The 16,837-nt window shown below is 36.3% G+C and overlaps 1 protein-coding gene across 1 annotated transcript; it reads left to right on the forward strand.

The window, feature by feature from the left end:
- The first annotated feature begins 515 nt into the window (after positions 1-515).
- On the forward strand, positions 516-12,190 carry LOC139936437 (palmitoyltransferase ZDHHC15B-like). Its single transcript, XM_071931254.1, has 7 exons — positions 516-543; positions 1,506-1,533; positions 4,801-4,811; positions 8,457-8,586; positions 9,838-9,956; positions 10,452-10,565; positions 11,345-12,190. Exons 1-7 carry the CDS (start codon positions 516-518, stop codon positions 11,386-11,388), a joined length of 474 nt encoding a protein of 157 aa, XP_071787355.1. The 3' UTR covers positions 11,389-12,190.
- Positions 12,191-16,837: the final 4,647 nt, after the last annotated feature.

Below are 16,837 nucleotides of genomic sequence, written 5' to 3' on the forward strand. Positions count from 1 at the left end.
AATAAATTTATACAAATGTGAACTGATCATCGTAAAAAAAAATTACTCAAACTGCATCTGCAAATTTTATTAAACTTAACATAAAGCTTTTACAAAGTGAAGCAACAATATTGTTTGTCTTGCAGTGGTTACATTTTATTTCATGCACACCATGCAAAGCCTTAAATACTAATGTGTACAACATAAATTATCTCTTCAAAAAAGCATTTGTAACATTAAATTCTTTTTATAAATAAACATCTGAAAAAGAGTTGCTTCTTCAGAGAAAATAAATCGCAAATAAAATGGTTTGTTTTTGTATTTCTTACAGTGTTTACATGAATTCAAGAATTAAACAAAGAATATGCAAATACTCATTATTTGCTCTTAACCAAATCCCCAGCTGCAGCTGCTACAATGTTCTCCTATCCTGCATTGATGAACAACCTCTCTGTGTATCTTGCTCTGCTGCTGGATTTGATGAAAATTATATTATTCATTTCTCAGATGATAAAGTTATCCTTGTTATTACCCTGATGCAGGGGCATCAATCCGTCTTGAAAGGTGGGGGGGGACATAACATTTATGGCGTGGGGTCCAAATTTTTTAGTCCGTAGATGCTCTCTGGTGCAATCTATGGAGTCTGAGGGGTGATGTTCCCCCCTCTCAGATTTAATGCCTATTTCAAGCTATGATGCACCTATTTTTGCTATCATAATTATTGTACCTAAAAAACAACTCAATTATAGCTTCGTAATATCCATTTTGTTTCTGCATTCTAATGCTCAGACGGCAGTTCATCTCTGGTGGGTATTAAAGATGGAGCCTGCTATAAAGCGGAACGACCCGCACTTGAAGATGCTGTCAACCCAAAAGGTTCTACTGCTGCTCACATTTTACAGATGTTCTGTTACATTCTGTATGCCTCTTATTGGCCTTAGATTGCACCACAGAACATCTAGAATGCAAAATTTTCCCGAGCCCTTAGGCCTGGACCCAAGGCCGTAAAAGGCTTCGCGTTGAACCAAGTTTTAGCAAGTTTTTGCAATCTAGGGCCAATTTTGAGGGGGAACAATTGATATAGTGTCCCCCACTGTTGAAAAAATTGTGTCATCTTTGCCCACAGGATTAATGCCCATATAAGGACACCGGGTTTCGTCTTACACAGGGCAAAACTTGGGCTTCATGATAAAGGTGGTCAAAAAGGTGGGGGGAACATTTGATATTGTGTCCCCCACCCTCCAAAGTTGGGGGGGGGGGGACATGTCCTACTCCTGATTGACGCCCTTGCCCTGATGCAGTGTATTCGCAATGCTGCAGCCATAAATCCCACTTGCAAATCACTAAACTTATCTACTAGGGTTCTTCTCGTCCCCTTCAAGAAGTTGAAACGCCATCATTTTGTCGAGATGATTTGTTTACCCCACTACACACAGTTCCCCAAAAAGTTTAATTTTAGTGTTCATGAATTTTTCACCTGTCACTTAAGATTAAGATTAATTGTCTTACTCCTACAATTGATCTAGGACCGTGTGAGGCCAAGATTGATTCAGAGTGAAATTAAGTTTGATATTGATCTTAACTTTCTTTATAAAACGGAGATAAGATTAATTGTACATTTGAGTAGTTTAAGATTAATTGTTGGGAGATAAGATTGATTATTGGCAGATAAAATTAATTGTAAAGCTTTATGAAACACCCCCCCCCCCTTTTTTTTAAGAACAATTTTTGCAGACCATTAGTTCACAAGGCGAAAACAAATCCACACAGATTTGAACACAGTGTAAATAGTTTGTAGCCCGACTTCTTAGAACATGTTCAACCCAGATTCACATTATAACAAACGCTTTTGTAGCCCAAATTGGCAAATGTTGAATTACCTTACACTTAAAGGAACACGTTGCCTCGGATCGGACGAGTTGGTCTATGAAAAGCGTTTGAAACCGTTTGTTATGAAATGCATATGGTTAGAAAGATGTTTTCAAAGTAGAATATAATGATCAACACAAGTATCTCTCAAAATTGCACGGTTTTCATTTTACGTCGCGAACTAACACGGTCGGCCATTTATGGGAGTCAAATTTTTGACTCCCATAAATGGCCGATCGTGTTTGTCGACGAGGTAAAACGAAAACCACGCAATTTCGAGGCATATTTTGTGTAGATCATTGTATTCTACTTTTACAACATCTTTCTAACCATATCGATTCTATAACAAACGGTTACAGAACGCTTTTCAAAGACCAACTCGACCGATCCAAGGCAACGTGTTCCTTTAAAGACACTGGACACTATTGGTAATTGTCAAAGACCAGTCTTCTCACTTGATGTATCTCAATTGGTCGTAGAAGTTGAGAGATAATTATGAAAGACTAAAAAACACCTTTGTGACACGAATTTGCTTACAGTTGTTTGATTTCAAGACCTCAAATTCTATTTTTGAGGTCTCAAAATCAAATTTTGTGAAAAACTTCTCGAAAACTACGTAACTTCAAAGGGAACCGTTTCTCACAATGTTGTATACTATCAACCTCTCCCCAATACTTGTTACCAAGTAAGGTTTTATGCTAATAATTACTTTTGAGTATTACCAACAGTGTCCATTACCTTTAAAGGGACATTGCTTTTGGATTGCGTTTTTTGCTTTTGGAGTGGGTAATTTGGGCTTTAGAATGTGCTCTCTATGGAATGAATATGGTTGGAAAGATTCAACATTAGAAAATGGTGAGCCTCACAATTCATGCAATTATACCTGAAAATTTACTGGTTTTCCTGTGACCCCCTTGAACTAACACAGTTTGCCTTTTTGCTGAAGCAAATTGTTTTACTCCACAAAGAAAATGGCGGACCATTGTAGTTCACAAAGTAAAAGAAAAACTACACAGTTTTGCGCTACAGTTTTGCGGGGGCACCTCACAACCAGATTCATGTTGTAACATGCTTTTATAGTCTAAGGGTCCAGTCTAAAAGCAATTTGTTTATTCTAGGCACTGGACACTCTTGGTAATTACTCAAAATAATTGTTAGCATAACGTACAGCTGTTGATAGTATGAAACATCGTGAGAAATGGCTCTCTCTAAAGTAATGTAGTTTAAAGGAAACGTTGCCTTGGATCCGTCGAGTTTGTCTTTGAAAAGCGTTTGTAAAAGTAGAATACAATGATCCACACAAACATGCCTCGAATTTGCGTGGTTTTCCTTTTACCTCGTCGACTAACACGTCGGCCATTTATGGGGGTCAAAATTTTGACCCCCATAAATGGACGACCATGTTAGTTCGCACACTGAGGAAGAAGTGATTCTCACTAAAATATTTGAATTGATCGAGACCTCAGCTGAGGTCTCAAATTCAAGGCATCTGAAGACTGGTCGTTGATAATAACCAAAGGTGTCCCTTGCCTTTAAAGGACTTGTGAATGATTATTTAATTATTGCGATTGAAATTGTTGAATTTTGAGATGTGTTGAATTTAAAAACAAGTTTTAACGACACATGGTTGCATTTGTGCATGATTGCATTTGTGCACAAATGCATACCTGCTTCGTTAATAACATAATATTTCAAATTACTCAACTGAATTTGAAGTTATTTTTGTATTCGAAGCAATTATGATCTATCCAGCCTATTTAAATTAACCTATTTAAATTAACCTATTTAGCATATAACACGTTCAGTAAGCAATTTATGACTTAAAGTTGCAAAATTAATCAAAATAATGTTTCATTGCAATCGTTCATTAGGAACTATGCAAAAGCCCTTAAAATGAATCATGCGTTAATTCAATGACTTCTGGGTGTCTGAAAATTTTTAACTTAAAGGCAGTGGACACTATTGGTTATTACTCAAAATAGATATTATCATAAAACCTTAATTGCTGATAATGAGTAATGGGGAGTGGTTGATAGTATAAAACATTGTGAAAAACAGCTCCCTCTGAAGCGACGTAGTTTTCGAGAAAGGAGTAATCAAGTTCCACGAATCTGATTTCGAGACCTCAGATTTAGAATTTGAGGTCTCGAAATCAAGCATCTGAAAGCACACAACTAAGTGTGACGATACTGCGACAAAGATGTTTGTCCTTCATTAATATCTTGCAACTTCGACAACCAATTTATTGAGTTCAAATTTTCACAGGTTTGTTCTTTTATGCATATGTTGAGATACACCAACTATGAACACTATCCTTTGACAATTACCAGCAGTGTCCAGTGTCTTTAAAACAAATTATTATAAAAAAACTTTAACTAAAAAAGAGCTTTAATAGATGTAAAAAAGAACTGTTTAATAGAGAAATGATGAATTATGTATGTTTCCCCATGGTGTTACCGCAAACCTCTCTTAGTTTATACTTGCACCATGCAAAGTTTCAAATCCTACTAACGTCATTTATGTAGAGTACATTAATTTGCCTGGAGGTGAAAAGCAAAAAATGCACATTGGCCTATCCTGTGCGCAGCGCATGTGGTGACGGATAGGTTGTGTCCATCAGAAGAATTGGCAACAGCGCCACCATGGGTCTAGGAGACTGTTCTGTTATTTAATCTATAAGCAGGCACCTTGCTTTGATAGCCTGAACTACTGACGTCACACTTCGAGGCTCGTGAACAATGCCAGAGACCGGCCTCTAAATCAGCACGTACATTCACCTCTAACCTACATTCATTTCACATTGAGATCTGCAGTCAAAATCTACACCAACATAACATGCAAGTACATCCACATGTATCCACAGTACATGTACTGTAAACATTATACCACACACATGAACACATCCAGATGACCGAAAGTCAGCTTTCCAAATCTGTGTTCATTCACCAATAGAAGCACGCTCGGTAAGCCAAACTAGTAGAAAAGTGACTCTTTGGGTCAGCTCAGCTCTAAGTGTTGTTGTTTGTAAGGATTTTTTAAAACCCTGGGACCAATTTCATAGAGCTGCTTAAGCAGAAAATATTGCTTAAAATGTGTTTGCTAAGTAGATACAAGCAGGATACCAGACACAAGTTGTACATGTGACATGGTAGTTCGGCTGGTAACCTTGTTCTCGTAAGCATAATTTTCATTTACTTAGCAAATTTTGATGCTGTAGCAGCTCTATAAAATTGGGCCAGGTTTGTAGAGGTACTGAGCACACTTATTTTCTAAACACAGAAAACAATTCTGCACATTGTATGCTGTAACAGCAATACAGTTCAACCTCTATGTTTAACCCATTGAAATATCATTTATCTGAAAACCACTGTCTATTTCCAGAACCAACACAACTCAAAAGAGATTTACACATGGAGCTTTCGGAAAAAAACTCACCGGATTATACTCCCACCATGCATAGTTTCAAATCCTACTTCATGCAAACACTGTTATTTTATTTTATTTATTTTTTTTCACTCGTTTTTTTGCTTCTCATAACGTGTACATTAAAAGTTTAAAACAACCTTGACAATAATTTTAGAGCTGAGCTGACAGGTTTTACTTTGTGGTAGCAAGTAATGACTAAACATTGTTGCTTTAGTTTGCTAACACAGTTCTTTAGAAGTGCACTGCCCATTGTTGTAATACATGTAAGATGAATTACTTGATTTCTGTGGACGACAGTATTTGATATGGGGTTGGGGAAACTGGAAGTAGCAGGAGTTACTCTCCTAATATGTTTTCAAAGACATAATTGGTACGATATTTCAAACACCCATGTCGATGACGGAGCTCTAATGGATTACCATATTTTTTTATATTTTTTTAAGTTATCATTTTATTAATAGAGCCTTTGCAATGGCCACTACCATTTATGTTAAAATGGAACTGTGCACGCGTGTTCTGCGCATGACTCACAGCCAATGATAGCCTTTCATGCAAGCACATTTTCATCACGATGGCGGCCAATGCAAGGGGTCTTTTAACCCTATCAGTGCCCTGTAATAAAATAACTTGTAATGCCTTTCATTTTAAGCCTTAAAGGTACACTTTTGGTTATTGTGAAAGACCAGTCTTCTCACTTGGTGTATCCCATCATAACCATAAAATAACAAGCCTGTGAAAATTTTGGCTCAATTGGTCATCGAAGTTGGGAGAAAATGATGAAAGAAAAAACACCCTTGTTGGACGAAATTGTGTGCTTGCAGATAAAAATAAAAGACTTCTAGCTAGAAGTCTTTAATTATTTTGAGTGAAAAATTTCCTCTTTCTCAAAAACTACGTTACTTCAGAGGGAGTCGTTTCCCACAATGTTTTATACTACATGTATCAATAGCTCTTCAATGCTTGTTTCCAAGTCAGTTTTTACTTTAATATTTGTTTTGAGTAATTACCAAACGTGTACCTTCCCTTTAAACTATTACTTTTCTATAAATTGCAAATAAAAGATTTACAAATCATACCTGCAGTCAAGGCATACACAAGTCAAAACTACCCAATTTTTATTTGGGTTACAATGATTTCACAATGACTGTAATAAGTATTAGGCCTACTTGTTTTTCTAATTATTGGATCATAATTTATTTATTTGTGCAATAGATTATTATGAGACATTAAACGTTAGATGAGAGATTGGCTGTTGCCAGCTTATTTCCTCTAACAGGATTTGGGTACTTTTTGTAACACAAAACACAATGTCCACAGATTTACATAAAACTTACACCGTTTGAAGATAATGATAGTAGAAAGCGTACCTTAAAATATTAGTTGCTGAGGTGCTGTAGTTTTTGAGAAAGGAGTAAAACAATGTAATGAAAATACGTTTTTACATGCTAAAATATTTTTCGTCTCATTATCACTGAGACAAAAGTTATTTTCATGACATGATTTTACTCATTCTCAAAAACTACAGCACCTCAGCAAGTAATATTTTCAGAGAAGCTTTCTACCATCATTATCTTCAAACTGTGTAAGGTTAATGTTAATCTGTGGACATTGTGTTTTTTGTCCTACAAAAAGTACACAGACCCTTTAAAGGAGCCTTGCCGAGTTCGCTTGCTAGGAAGATCATCTAACCAAACAATAATAATTATAATAATACCATTTATATAGCGCCTTTTCTTAAGGTTACAAAGCGCTCAGAGAATGACAGGAAAAAACAAAAAAAGGGAATGCAAACAAACAGACAGACGTTAACTTTCACAAAGGTCAAGTTAAAGGAACACGTTGCCTTGGATCGGTCGAGTTGGTCTTTGAAAAGCATTTTGTGACCGTTTGTTATAAAATGCATATGGTTAGAAAGATGATGTAAAAGTAGAATACAATACAATCTACACAAATATGCCTCGAAATTGCGTGGTTTTCTTTTTACCTCGTCCAATAACACGGTCGGCCATTTATGGGAGTCAAAATTTTGACTCCCATAAATGGCCGACCGTGATAGTTTGCGACGTACAAAAAAAACCGTGCAATGTTGAGTGCTACTTGTGTGGATCATTATATTCTACTTTTAAAACACCTTTCTAATCATATATATATATATACATTTCATAACAAACGGTTTCAAACGCTTTTTATAGACCAACTCGTCCGATCCAAGGCAACGTGTTCCTTTAAGGTCAGGTGGATTGTTGTAGCCACTACAAATGCATACAATCAAGGCTCATTTAATCACCCCTGTCAATTTACAATCCAAAAATTAGTCATCCCAGGACATGGCTTAGGTTGAAGTTAATAATAGTGGCTTATTATTTATAGCGTGTATATCCATCACTTATCCGTCACTCAGTGACGCTTAAGGCGCTTTTAGTATACAGTATTTCCTGCAAGGTGTGTGGGACTATGTTTGAATTATGATATTTATTTATCTACTCATTTTACATAGCACCATGTAATGTAATATTATTTTAGAAGCATTTACAAACAATTCATAAATGTTTTCATGAAGAGGCACGTTACCACCACAATATCTTGTGTTAAAGGCACTGGACAATATTGGTAATTACTCAAAATAATTGTTAGCATAAAAAACTTACTTTTGGTTACAAGCAATGGAGAGCTGCTGATACGTAGTATACAACATTGTGAGAAACGGCTTCCTCTAAAGTAACGTAGTTTTCGGGAAAGAAGTAATGTTCCACTAAAATAGTTGAATTTGATTTCAAAACCTCAGAATTAGATTTGTAGGTCCCGAAATCAAGCATCTGAAAGCACACAGGGTGTTTTTTCTTCCATTATTATCTTGCAACTCCGATGACCAATTGAGTTCAATATTACACAGGTTTATTATTTTATGCATATGTTGAGATACACTAAGCCAGATAACTGGTCTTAGACAATTACCAATTGTGTCCAGTGTCTTTAAGTGTTCTTAGTAACAGTCGTAGCTATAGCTGTGGCAGCCAATAAACCATTTTGAGGTATGATGGACACATCACTGCTGCACTAGGTGGTTTGGATACATTTTTTCTGTATGCACCCAATCCAAACTGTGCACTGTAATAGTTTCCACCATACTTCAAAAAGCCTGATTGCTGTATGTAACTTGAAATTGTTCTGGATATCCGTAGAGTCATTCCGACCCCCGGTCTTCCGTCACGGCCCGGACAAGGAAGGGTTCAGCCGGGGAAGTTTCTGTAATAACTTCAAGGAAGTCTTCGGATATCAAAAGAAATACTGGCTGCTTCCTATATTCACCAGGTAGGTTTTGGTTACTTGTATTGGCAGAATGGGATGATTCTTGGGTCCTTTTTCTTAAGTCTCCTGACGATGACTAGCGCAAGCTAGTCGAAGCGTAGAGACCCTTGACTCCGCGGTAGTGAAGTTAATAACGGACCACTAGAGGCTAAAGTAGTAGTTGCAGTCAATTTTTCTACCTTTTGCCCAGGTATGAGTTTAAAAGCAGGATAGTTCTTTTCAGAACTGAGAAGTCTCTTAAAATCCCAAATATCTACTCCGCGGTAGTAGAATAAAAAGCAAGACAGTTTTCTAAATAACAAAATCTTCCTAGCAAGTAGATACACACATGGTGTTACTGCAAACCAAATATGTATCCTTTTTCTTTGTCGCACGAGGCAACTTTTACAGGCAACTTCGAGGCAACCAACTACTTATGTACACTTCATGCAAAAGGAAGATTGTGGTAACACAAATAAATGTGTTTTCTAACACTGCTCTTCTATCCCTTTAGAAAATAATAGAAAAATTGAAACCAGAATTGCTTTTCTTCTTGAAGATTTTATGGTCTAGACCTGGGGCCAATTTCATAGAGCTGCTTAAGCAAAAAATTTGCTTAAGCACGAAAGTAGCTCGCTTATTTTACACATATTACTGGCCAAAATGTCATGCCATATACATTGCTTATGACTAGTATTTAGCTGTTGTTTACTTAGCATAACAATTGAGTGGAGTCTTGGCCAGTAATCTGATTTTACTAAGCAATGAATTTTTCGCTTAAGCAAAAACTTTTGCTTAAGCAGCTCTATGAAATTGGGCCCTGGTTGACTGTAAACTACCTGGTTCCTGAGAGCAGTGTACACTTTTTGACTACATGTCATTATATGTTGACTGCTTGTTGTCTTTATTTTTTAAGAACTTGTTGATTTTTAATTGTACAGTGCTTTGTAATGTTTATGCCTCTTTCTAAATAATTAATAATTAATATTATCATGTTATGTGTCTTGGTCTAGTTAACCAGACTCAAGTTCAGGTTGGGTCAAAATGTCAGATTGTGGGTTTCTGGTTATGGTCATGGCACTAGAGCAAGATACTTAACTATAATTGTTTAATGGGAAGGTCAATTGCAATCTAGGATCAAACTTTTCGTTTTACAATACATGCATCCATTTCTAAGAACTTCAGTACCTTCAAATATTTTAAGAACTCTTGATAACCTACCCTGTAGAGCAGAACTTTAATCAGACGTTTTCTTGCTGATGTTGTTTTTTACAGCAATGGTGATGGGGTGACGTATCCCATCCAAGCCAGGGACCAAGATTCAGATCGTCTTCTAGATGGAGATGTTGAGAGTGACATCGGCAGCGGCCCAGAGACTGAAGACAAGGGAGCAGGTAAGACCACGCTATTTATCGTGTATCTGGTATATGGTAAATGATGATGGCGCTGTCCAATTCAGTGAAACTCCAACACTGCAGCCCTGTTATCGGTAAAATTGAGCGTCTTATAATATACCATGTTGAGATAACTGGGTTTTAAATTTGATCGACTACTCTTTTTATTTGTTGTTACATTATGAAATAGTAATGTTACATTTTTTTGATTGATTGATTAATTTTCTCAAGTGGTGTAAGTCAGAAATCCAGCGCTTTACTTTATTTTCAGCTTTTCAAAGAAAAGTAGGCGTGAGATGCTGCGTTTTGTATATTAGAGTCACAAACTTGAGCTTTACAGGCCAACAGAGTGTATCTTTCAAACCATTCGTCAGTTGACGTTGAGATTTTCAGAATGGGAAAGAGCAGCCCTCAAGTTACTGGGAAGTTGCTATACATATCTCAAAGTTTTATTCCTATTGCTATTTTTATTTTATTTTTCCCCGCCTGGTTTAGGTAAGAAAGGTATAAGAGATAGCATTAAGACCAGCCCATCGTACTCTACCATGGCTACGGGTGGTGCAGCTGGAGGCGGGGATCATGTTGCTCTGCATATGGATCCAGATGAAGGTACAACATTTTGTCAAGTTAAATTCCTCTCGTTACTGAATTGTTTAGACAAATACAACCACTGGTGACTGCACTGTCTGATGCAAAATTTATTATTATTATAATATATGTCGATTTTCTTTGTCTTTCTTTTCTTGGTGTAATCGGTAATCACGAACACTTTTTTGTACAGAGCCATTTAGCGCTCTGTAGGCATTAGGCATTTTGGATCATTCAACTCCAATTTTGAAGAGATTGCATAAATTAGTAGCAACCTTTTTTTGTTTTACCATCCCTGGAGAGATCCAATCCCGCTCTTTTAAATGATGCTTGTTGTGTTGTTGTGGTGTACTATTTAAACCTTGTGTGGAAATGTTTATTTTGTAATTTGTTTCATGTTCACTTTTATATTTTATAAGGTGTTGAATTTGGATCTATAGAGAATGAAGATATCATTTGTGCATTACCCGTACTCCTTTTGTTGTGATTTTACTATTTTTATGTTGTGTTGAAATTGTTCTTTTTTCATGTTGTGCAAGTTTTCTTGAATATTGTTTAAATTTGTATTTATTCTTGTTGTGTACTTTTAGACTTACATTTATATATTTATTTATATAATGAGTAGGGTAGATGGCCTCAGCTTTCGATCCAAACTGGACCTTCTTTATATTTATTTATATATATACAACAATTTATATATAATCAACCTTTCAAAGTTTTACTTAACCTGTTACAAACATTTTCTTGATACTTGTTTCTAACCTCATCTACTACTGTTGTTGTACCCTTCTCTCTTTTAGGTGCACAGATCAATTTAGGAGTTGACGGCGAATTACAAAGATAAACATCTCCTTGAGTTCAACAACATCTTTTTATTTAATGGTATGTAGATTAAGTAGGATTAAGGATTCAAACTCATTTCAAGGCTTTTCGTGTGTTCCAATATGAAAGGAAAAACACCCTTGTTGCACACATTTGTGTGCTTTCAGGCCTGAAAATTTCAGGCCTAAAAATAGGCCTGACATTTCAATTCTAGCCGAGTCTTTTATTGAAGCTAAACTGGCAACACACACACATAAACAAGGGTACTAGTTATGAATTATAAACATATTATAATGAACACTACTACAAACAATCCGGTGAAAAAACTATTTTAAAAGGGTTGTGATACCTTTTGTAGATCAGGTTTTTGGGCATGACATGAATCCCTACTCACTGTGAATGAAAATGTTTGTACTATTTTCACGTAGAAGTTTCAGTAGTCATCAAGTTTTTGAGAAAAGCGTGAAAATCACAGAACAATGTTTTCAGGAGATTCGCATAAATCTGATGTACACGTATACTATGCTAAACTAATTTTCATCTCACTGAGAAGAAAATTGTCATTTCTCAAAAACTACAGCATCTCAGCTAGTAATATTTTGAGGGAAGCTTTCTACCATCATTGTCTTTAAACCAAGTAAGTTTATAGTAAATCTGTGTATATTTTTGTTTTGTGTCTTACAAAAATTACCCAGACCCAAGGTGACCTTAGTCCAACATTCATGGAAAATTTTGCATTCCAGTTTGAAAATGTGCGCGTAATTAAGCCAACGTTTGTGTTGTTTGTCAAAGTTGAATGCACCCCAGATTGTGTACAACACAAAACAACCTGTATTTGTAGTAGAGATAATTGTTGACCATTATCGCATGGTTTTTTTTGTTCAGCATGCGCAAAGCAACGTTAGTTTAGTTCACTGTCAATATTAAAGAATGAAGTTACTTGTTAATACAAATTTTGAACAAATTCCTCATTGGCGTGTGTATATATACTGTTTTAAAGTAGTGTATTTGAACCTGTTGTACTGAATTCAAAATCAATATTTTTCAAATTATCTGTAAATATGAAAAGATTCCATTGTTAATCATAGAGTTTGAGGTATATTTATCATGTTCTTACTGCCTTGGTAGATCAAATTATCTCAGGAGGCAGTTTTCTATTTGATGTCTCAGACCTCACACATGTCATGTGCAAACCCAGATATTCTACCTCGCTCGACAGAAACCAAACCCATAACTCAAAATGCAAACTGTTGTCCTCCGAGGGTAGGGATACATAATTCTGCCCCTATGCTAGAATGACCTGCAGCCGTTTTCACAAAACGCTATGATTAATCCTTTCTCGAGTTAGGAAGACTAACTGGTCCTACATGCAACTTAGGATGGGTTCAATGTGTCCTAACATGGTTACGTAACTGAAATCGTTCCAAGTCCAAAGATTAATCCCAAGTTAGGAAGAGTTTGGTAAAATTGGGAGCAGGGGGCGTGTTTGGGCAAACGCCTGACCAGAAACCCAATTGAACTTTTACAACCTGATTATACTGCTACGATAAACTGCAACCGACCACACTGCAACTGTGGTCCAGTGGTTAGACTGCAGGTCGAATCCCATCAAGCGAACTGCTGATTCCACCAAAACAAGAATAAGTATTGTCATCTAGTTAGTGAATCACAATTTCTTGTATTGTGCAATTCATAATCATAGACAATGAACCAATGTTTGTTTTTAAAAGTGAGATTAGTCATTTAGTCTTACTTGTATATTCTGTCTAATAGTTATAAGAAAGAATTCTGAAACAAAAAATTCCGGTATGTTTAATGTTGCAATGTTAATCCTGTTGGCTTCACGATTGTTGAGTTTGTGTTTAAGAAATCCTCCATTTTTGAAGAACCTTCCAACAAAAAATTAATATAAAGTTGTATTCGTAAGACTCAATGGAATATTGCATGCAAAATTTGTCACGTCCTTGGTTTTTATTAGACTATGCTCTCTCAAAGGAACTGGAATAAATCCTTAATATTTTTTTAGTGTAGAATTATTGCCTTTACAATCCTTGTGGCTTGAACGGAAGACCCTGCAAGTCTTTTTGTTTAAGCAAATTTATCCTGCAACTAAGCAGAAAAATTTGCTTACAGGTAAGCAGATCTATGAAGTTCGCTCCTGGTGTACCCACTACCCACTATACGGCCATACGGGCTTGTAGAAAACAACTTCATTGATAGATAGATTTTGAGTGGTTTTTTTTTTTTTTTTTTGCTGTCCATTTTTTGTGGTCACTAATATAATCAGCTTGAATCGCAAGGATTGTGTTGAACAGTTAAGACCAAAAAAAGTAGGATCATACTAGGGGAATATCTAAAGGTTAAAAGAATAAAAATTATACTCGGACAAAGAAAATACTCCGTACCGTTTTATTTTGTATTTGATGATGCGTTGTAATACATAATGTTTGTATGAATTGTCCATAATGTGAATTTCTTTAATAAATGTAGACCCTTGCAAGGGCCAGCATTGTCAAACAATGGAAATGTGCCAGTATTTGTGCAACACGCAACCCTCAGCCAGTGGTGGATCTTTCTTTGACCTCGGCGAGGGCGCTATTTAAGCTTTTGTTGTTATAGACCTTTCTTTTGTTGATAAACAACCCGCCTTGGTTGGCATGGCCGGTCGAATGTTAGTAAAACACTAAATCGTAAAAACAATTTTTTTAACAAAATGAACATTTTCTGCACACTTTCAATTAGGTAAGCTACCTATAATAATCTGTTGTTTTGTTTTAAACAAAATCAACAAATTTGGTAAAAAAAATTCCAAAAATAGCGATCTTTTCTTGTTTTGCACCTATGGCTTTCCATAGTTTTCCAATCTGGGTTGGTAAACACTCGGGCATTGACGTCGCAAAAGAAAGGTCTATGAGGTTGCGTCACGCCGCAAAAAGATCGTTGTGCGCGCCGTCGGCCATGTTGAGTACTATTTCTGTTGGTAACGCGTCGTCTGCTCGCAACAGCAGACGCACCTTTGTAACCGAGAAAGTTAGTTTTTCTCAGATTGACAAATATTTGGTGAAGGTTTTCTTTCAGTATTTTACTTGCTAAAACAATTGAATTACTTCAAGCACATAATATTAACTCCGGATAATGCAAGTCAACGCCGGTCGATACTGTGAGAAAAATACTAACGAATTCATTCGTTAAAACAACTTTTTTTAAACAACAAAAATACATTATTATGAATTCAAACCTGCCGATTGGTCTCCAAACTTTGAACTTGTCTCTGCAGTGTCGTAGCCAGATGTTATTAAATACCGTTACTCTGAGCGCATTTAGGTCCATTGATGCACTAAACAATGAAATTGGATGGGTGACGGAGGTAAAGGTGCACATCGAGGACAATTTGCTCGTGAAAGTAAAGAAACTTTGCAGTTTTACTCTTGAGGCCGCGCTTATTGCGAAACATTATTTATTTTGTATGGACGTGGACATGGCTACCAACTATCTACCCCATCACGGTACCACCACTGAAGAAAACAAATTTTTTTTGTTCAAATCAGTACTGGGATTTTAGCAAAAAAGTAACTGTATGACTTGTTTTCAGCAATGGTAGTGCGGTATTTGGCTTGCCTTTATCGGCACACTGGTATATTTTAGATTCAATTATCTAAAGGGAGCGATTCACGTTGACAAAATGCATTGGCATGGGGATTTGATTTATTTTTAGATGATTTATTCACAATAAAACAAAAATATTCTCGGCCAGAGGCCGAAAAACATTTTGTACATGTCATGTACATATTTAAAAACTTTAGTATACACAAGGACAAGGACAAGATTGAAGAAAGCAAAGATGTCTTAAAGGAACACGTTGCCTTGGATCGGACGAGTTAGTCAAAACAAAAGCGTTTGTAACCGTTTTTTATAAAATGCATATGGTTGGAAAGATGTTTTAAAAGTAGAATACAATGATCCACACAAGTTTGCCTCCAAATTGCGTCGTTTTCCTTCTAAAACTGTGCGAACTAACATGGTCAGCCATTTATGGGAGTCAAAATGTTGACCCCCATAAATGGCCGACGTGTTAGTCGACGAGGTAAAAGGAAAACCACGCAATTTCGAGGCATGTTTGTGTAGATCATTGTATTCTACTTTTACAACATCTTTCTACCCATATGCATTTTATAAAAAACGGTTACAAACGCTTTTCAAAGACCAACTCGACCGATCCAAGGCAACGTGTTCCTTTAAGCAAGTCAAAATTAAGTTTAAAAGAGTGAAATTAGAGAGAAAACAACGATACAGGCAGTGGACACTATTGGCAATTACTCAAAATAATTATTATCGTAAAACTTTACTTGGTAACGAGTAATGGGGAGCTGTTGATAGTATAAAACATTATCAGAAATGGCTCCCTCTAAAGAAACGCAATTTTCGAGAAGTAATTTTTCAGGAATTTGATTTGGAAAACTCAGATTTAGAATTTGAGGTCTCGAAATCAAGCATCTGAAAGCACATGACTTTTTTTATTGCTTCCTCTCAACTTCGACGATTAATTGAGCGCAACTTTTCACAGGTTTGTTATTTTATGCATAAAAATATGTTGAGATACACCAAGTGAGAAGATTGGTCTTTGACAATTACCAATAGTGTCTATAGTGTATTGAACAAAAACATATTTGGGACTGGTGGAAGTTCAAAACTCAAGTGTCATCTCAAAAGACTCGAAATTAAGTCAATGTTATCTTGGCTGCTATATGCACCGGTGTGTCTACATATCCGTAACAAAACAAGCGAATTGCATTGGGGCAGGTGATGAGTAAGGTTTGTTTCCTCCATGCTTTGGAGATAACGTCTAATTTAATGTTCACTTTCTTTCATTTATATTTTAAAATGTCAGAAACCAGGGGACTAGGTTGTCTAAGAAAATTGTTTCATTAATGTTTCCTTCAAATTCATATTGTTTTTTATAATTATGTTGACACGTGGACGATCTGTTTGTCTCTTTGTCGTCGAGATGCTCTCTCCAAAGCCATTTCGATGTATCCTCATTTTAATTTAAGCCATGCCTTGTCGTCCTCCGGGGCTGTTTAAACAGGTTCAGATTGTTTTCCAGCCTTTGCTAGGCCCTGCTTGATTCTAAATAATCGATGGTTGCCGAAAAAAAATATTCACAGTCTCCTGGCTTGCGATTTACATTTAACATGAACTGCTTTGGTTTGATTTTGCAACAGTCCAGCTGATAATAGTACTCAACATTGCGGCGGGTGTCAAAAACTGATGATTGTGAGGTCACGCGAAACCTCTCTAATAATCGTTATTTTTGTACTTATTTAGCACCCTTTTACACACAAACCGTCCACCGTCGTCGCCAGCCTCACCCCTTGTCCAGATGCTCGGCTTTGACAAGTTAGTAGATTATGGTGTAGATGTAGCCAGAGGAGCAGAGAGAGAGAGAGATTAGAGGAGGAGAATAGATGGAC

Source organism: Asterias amurensis, chromosome 4, assembly GCF_032118995.1.
Source record: "Asterias amurensis chromosome 4, ASM3211899v1".
NCBI lineage: Eukaryota > Metazoa > Echinodermata > Asteroidea > Forcipulatida > Asteriidae > Asterias > Asterias amurensis.

Excerpts from the sequence above, each read along its gene's own strand:
- LOC139936437 (XM_071931254.1), top strand. The coding sequence starts at position 516 with ATGCAGGGGCATCAATCCGTCTTGAAAG. Across the intron at positions 544-1,505 it reads GCATCAATCCGTCTTGAAAG|GACCGTGTGAGGCCAAGATT; the intron begins GTGGGGGGGGAC and ends CAATTGATCTAG. Across the intron at positions 9,957-10,451 it reads GACTGAAGACAAGGGAGCAG|GTAAGAAAGGTATAAGAGAT; the intron begins GTAAGACCACGC and ends CGCCTGGTTTAG.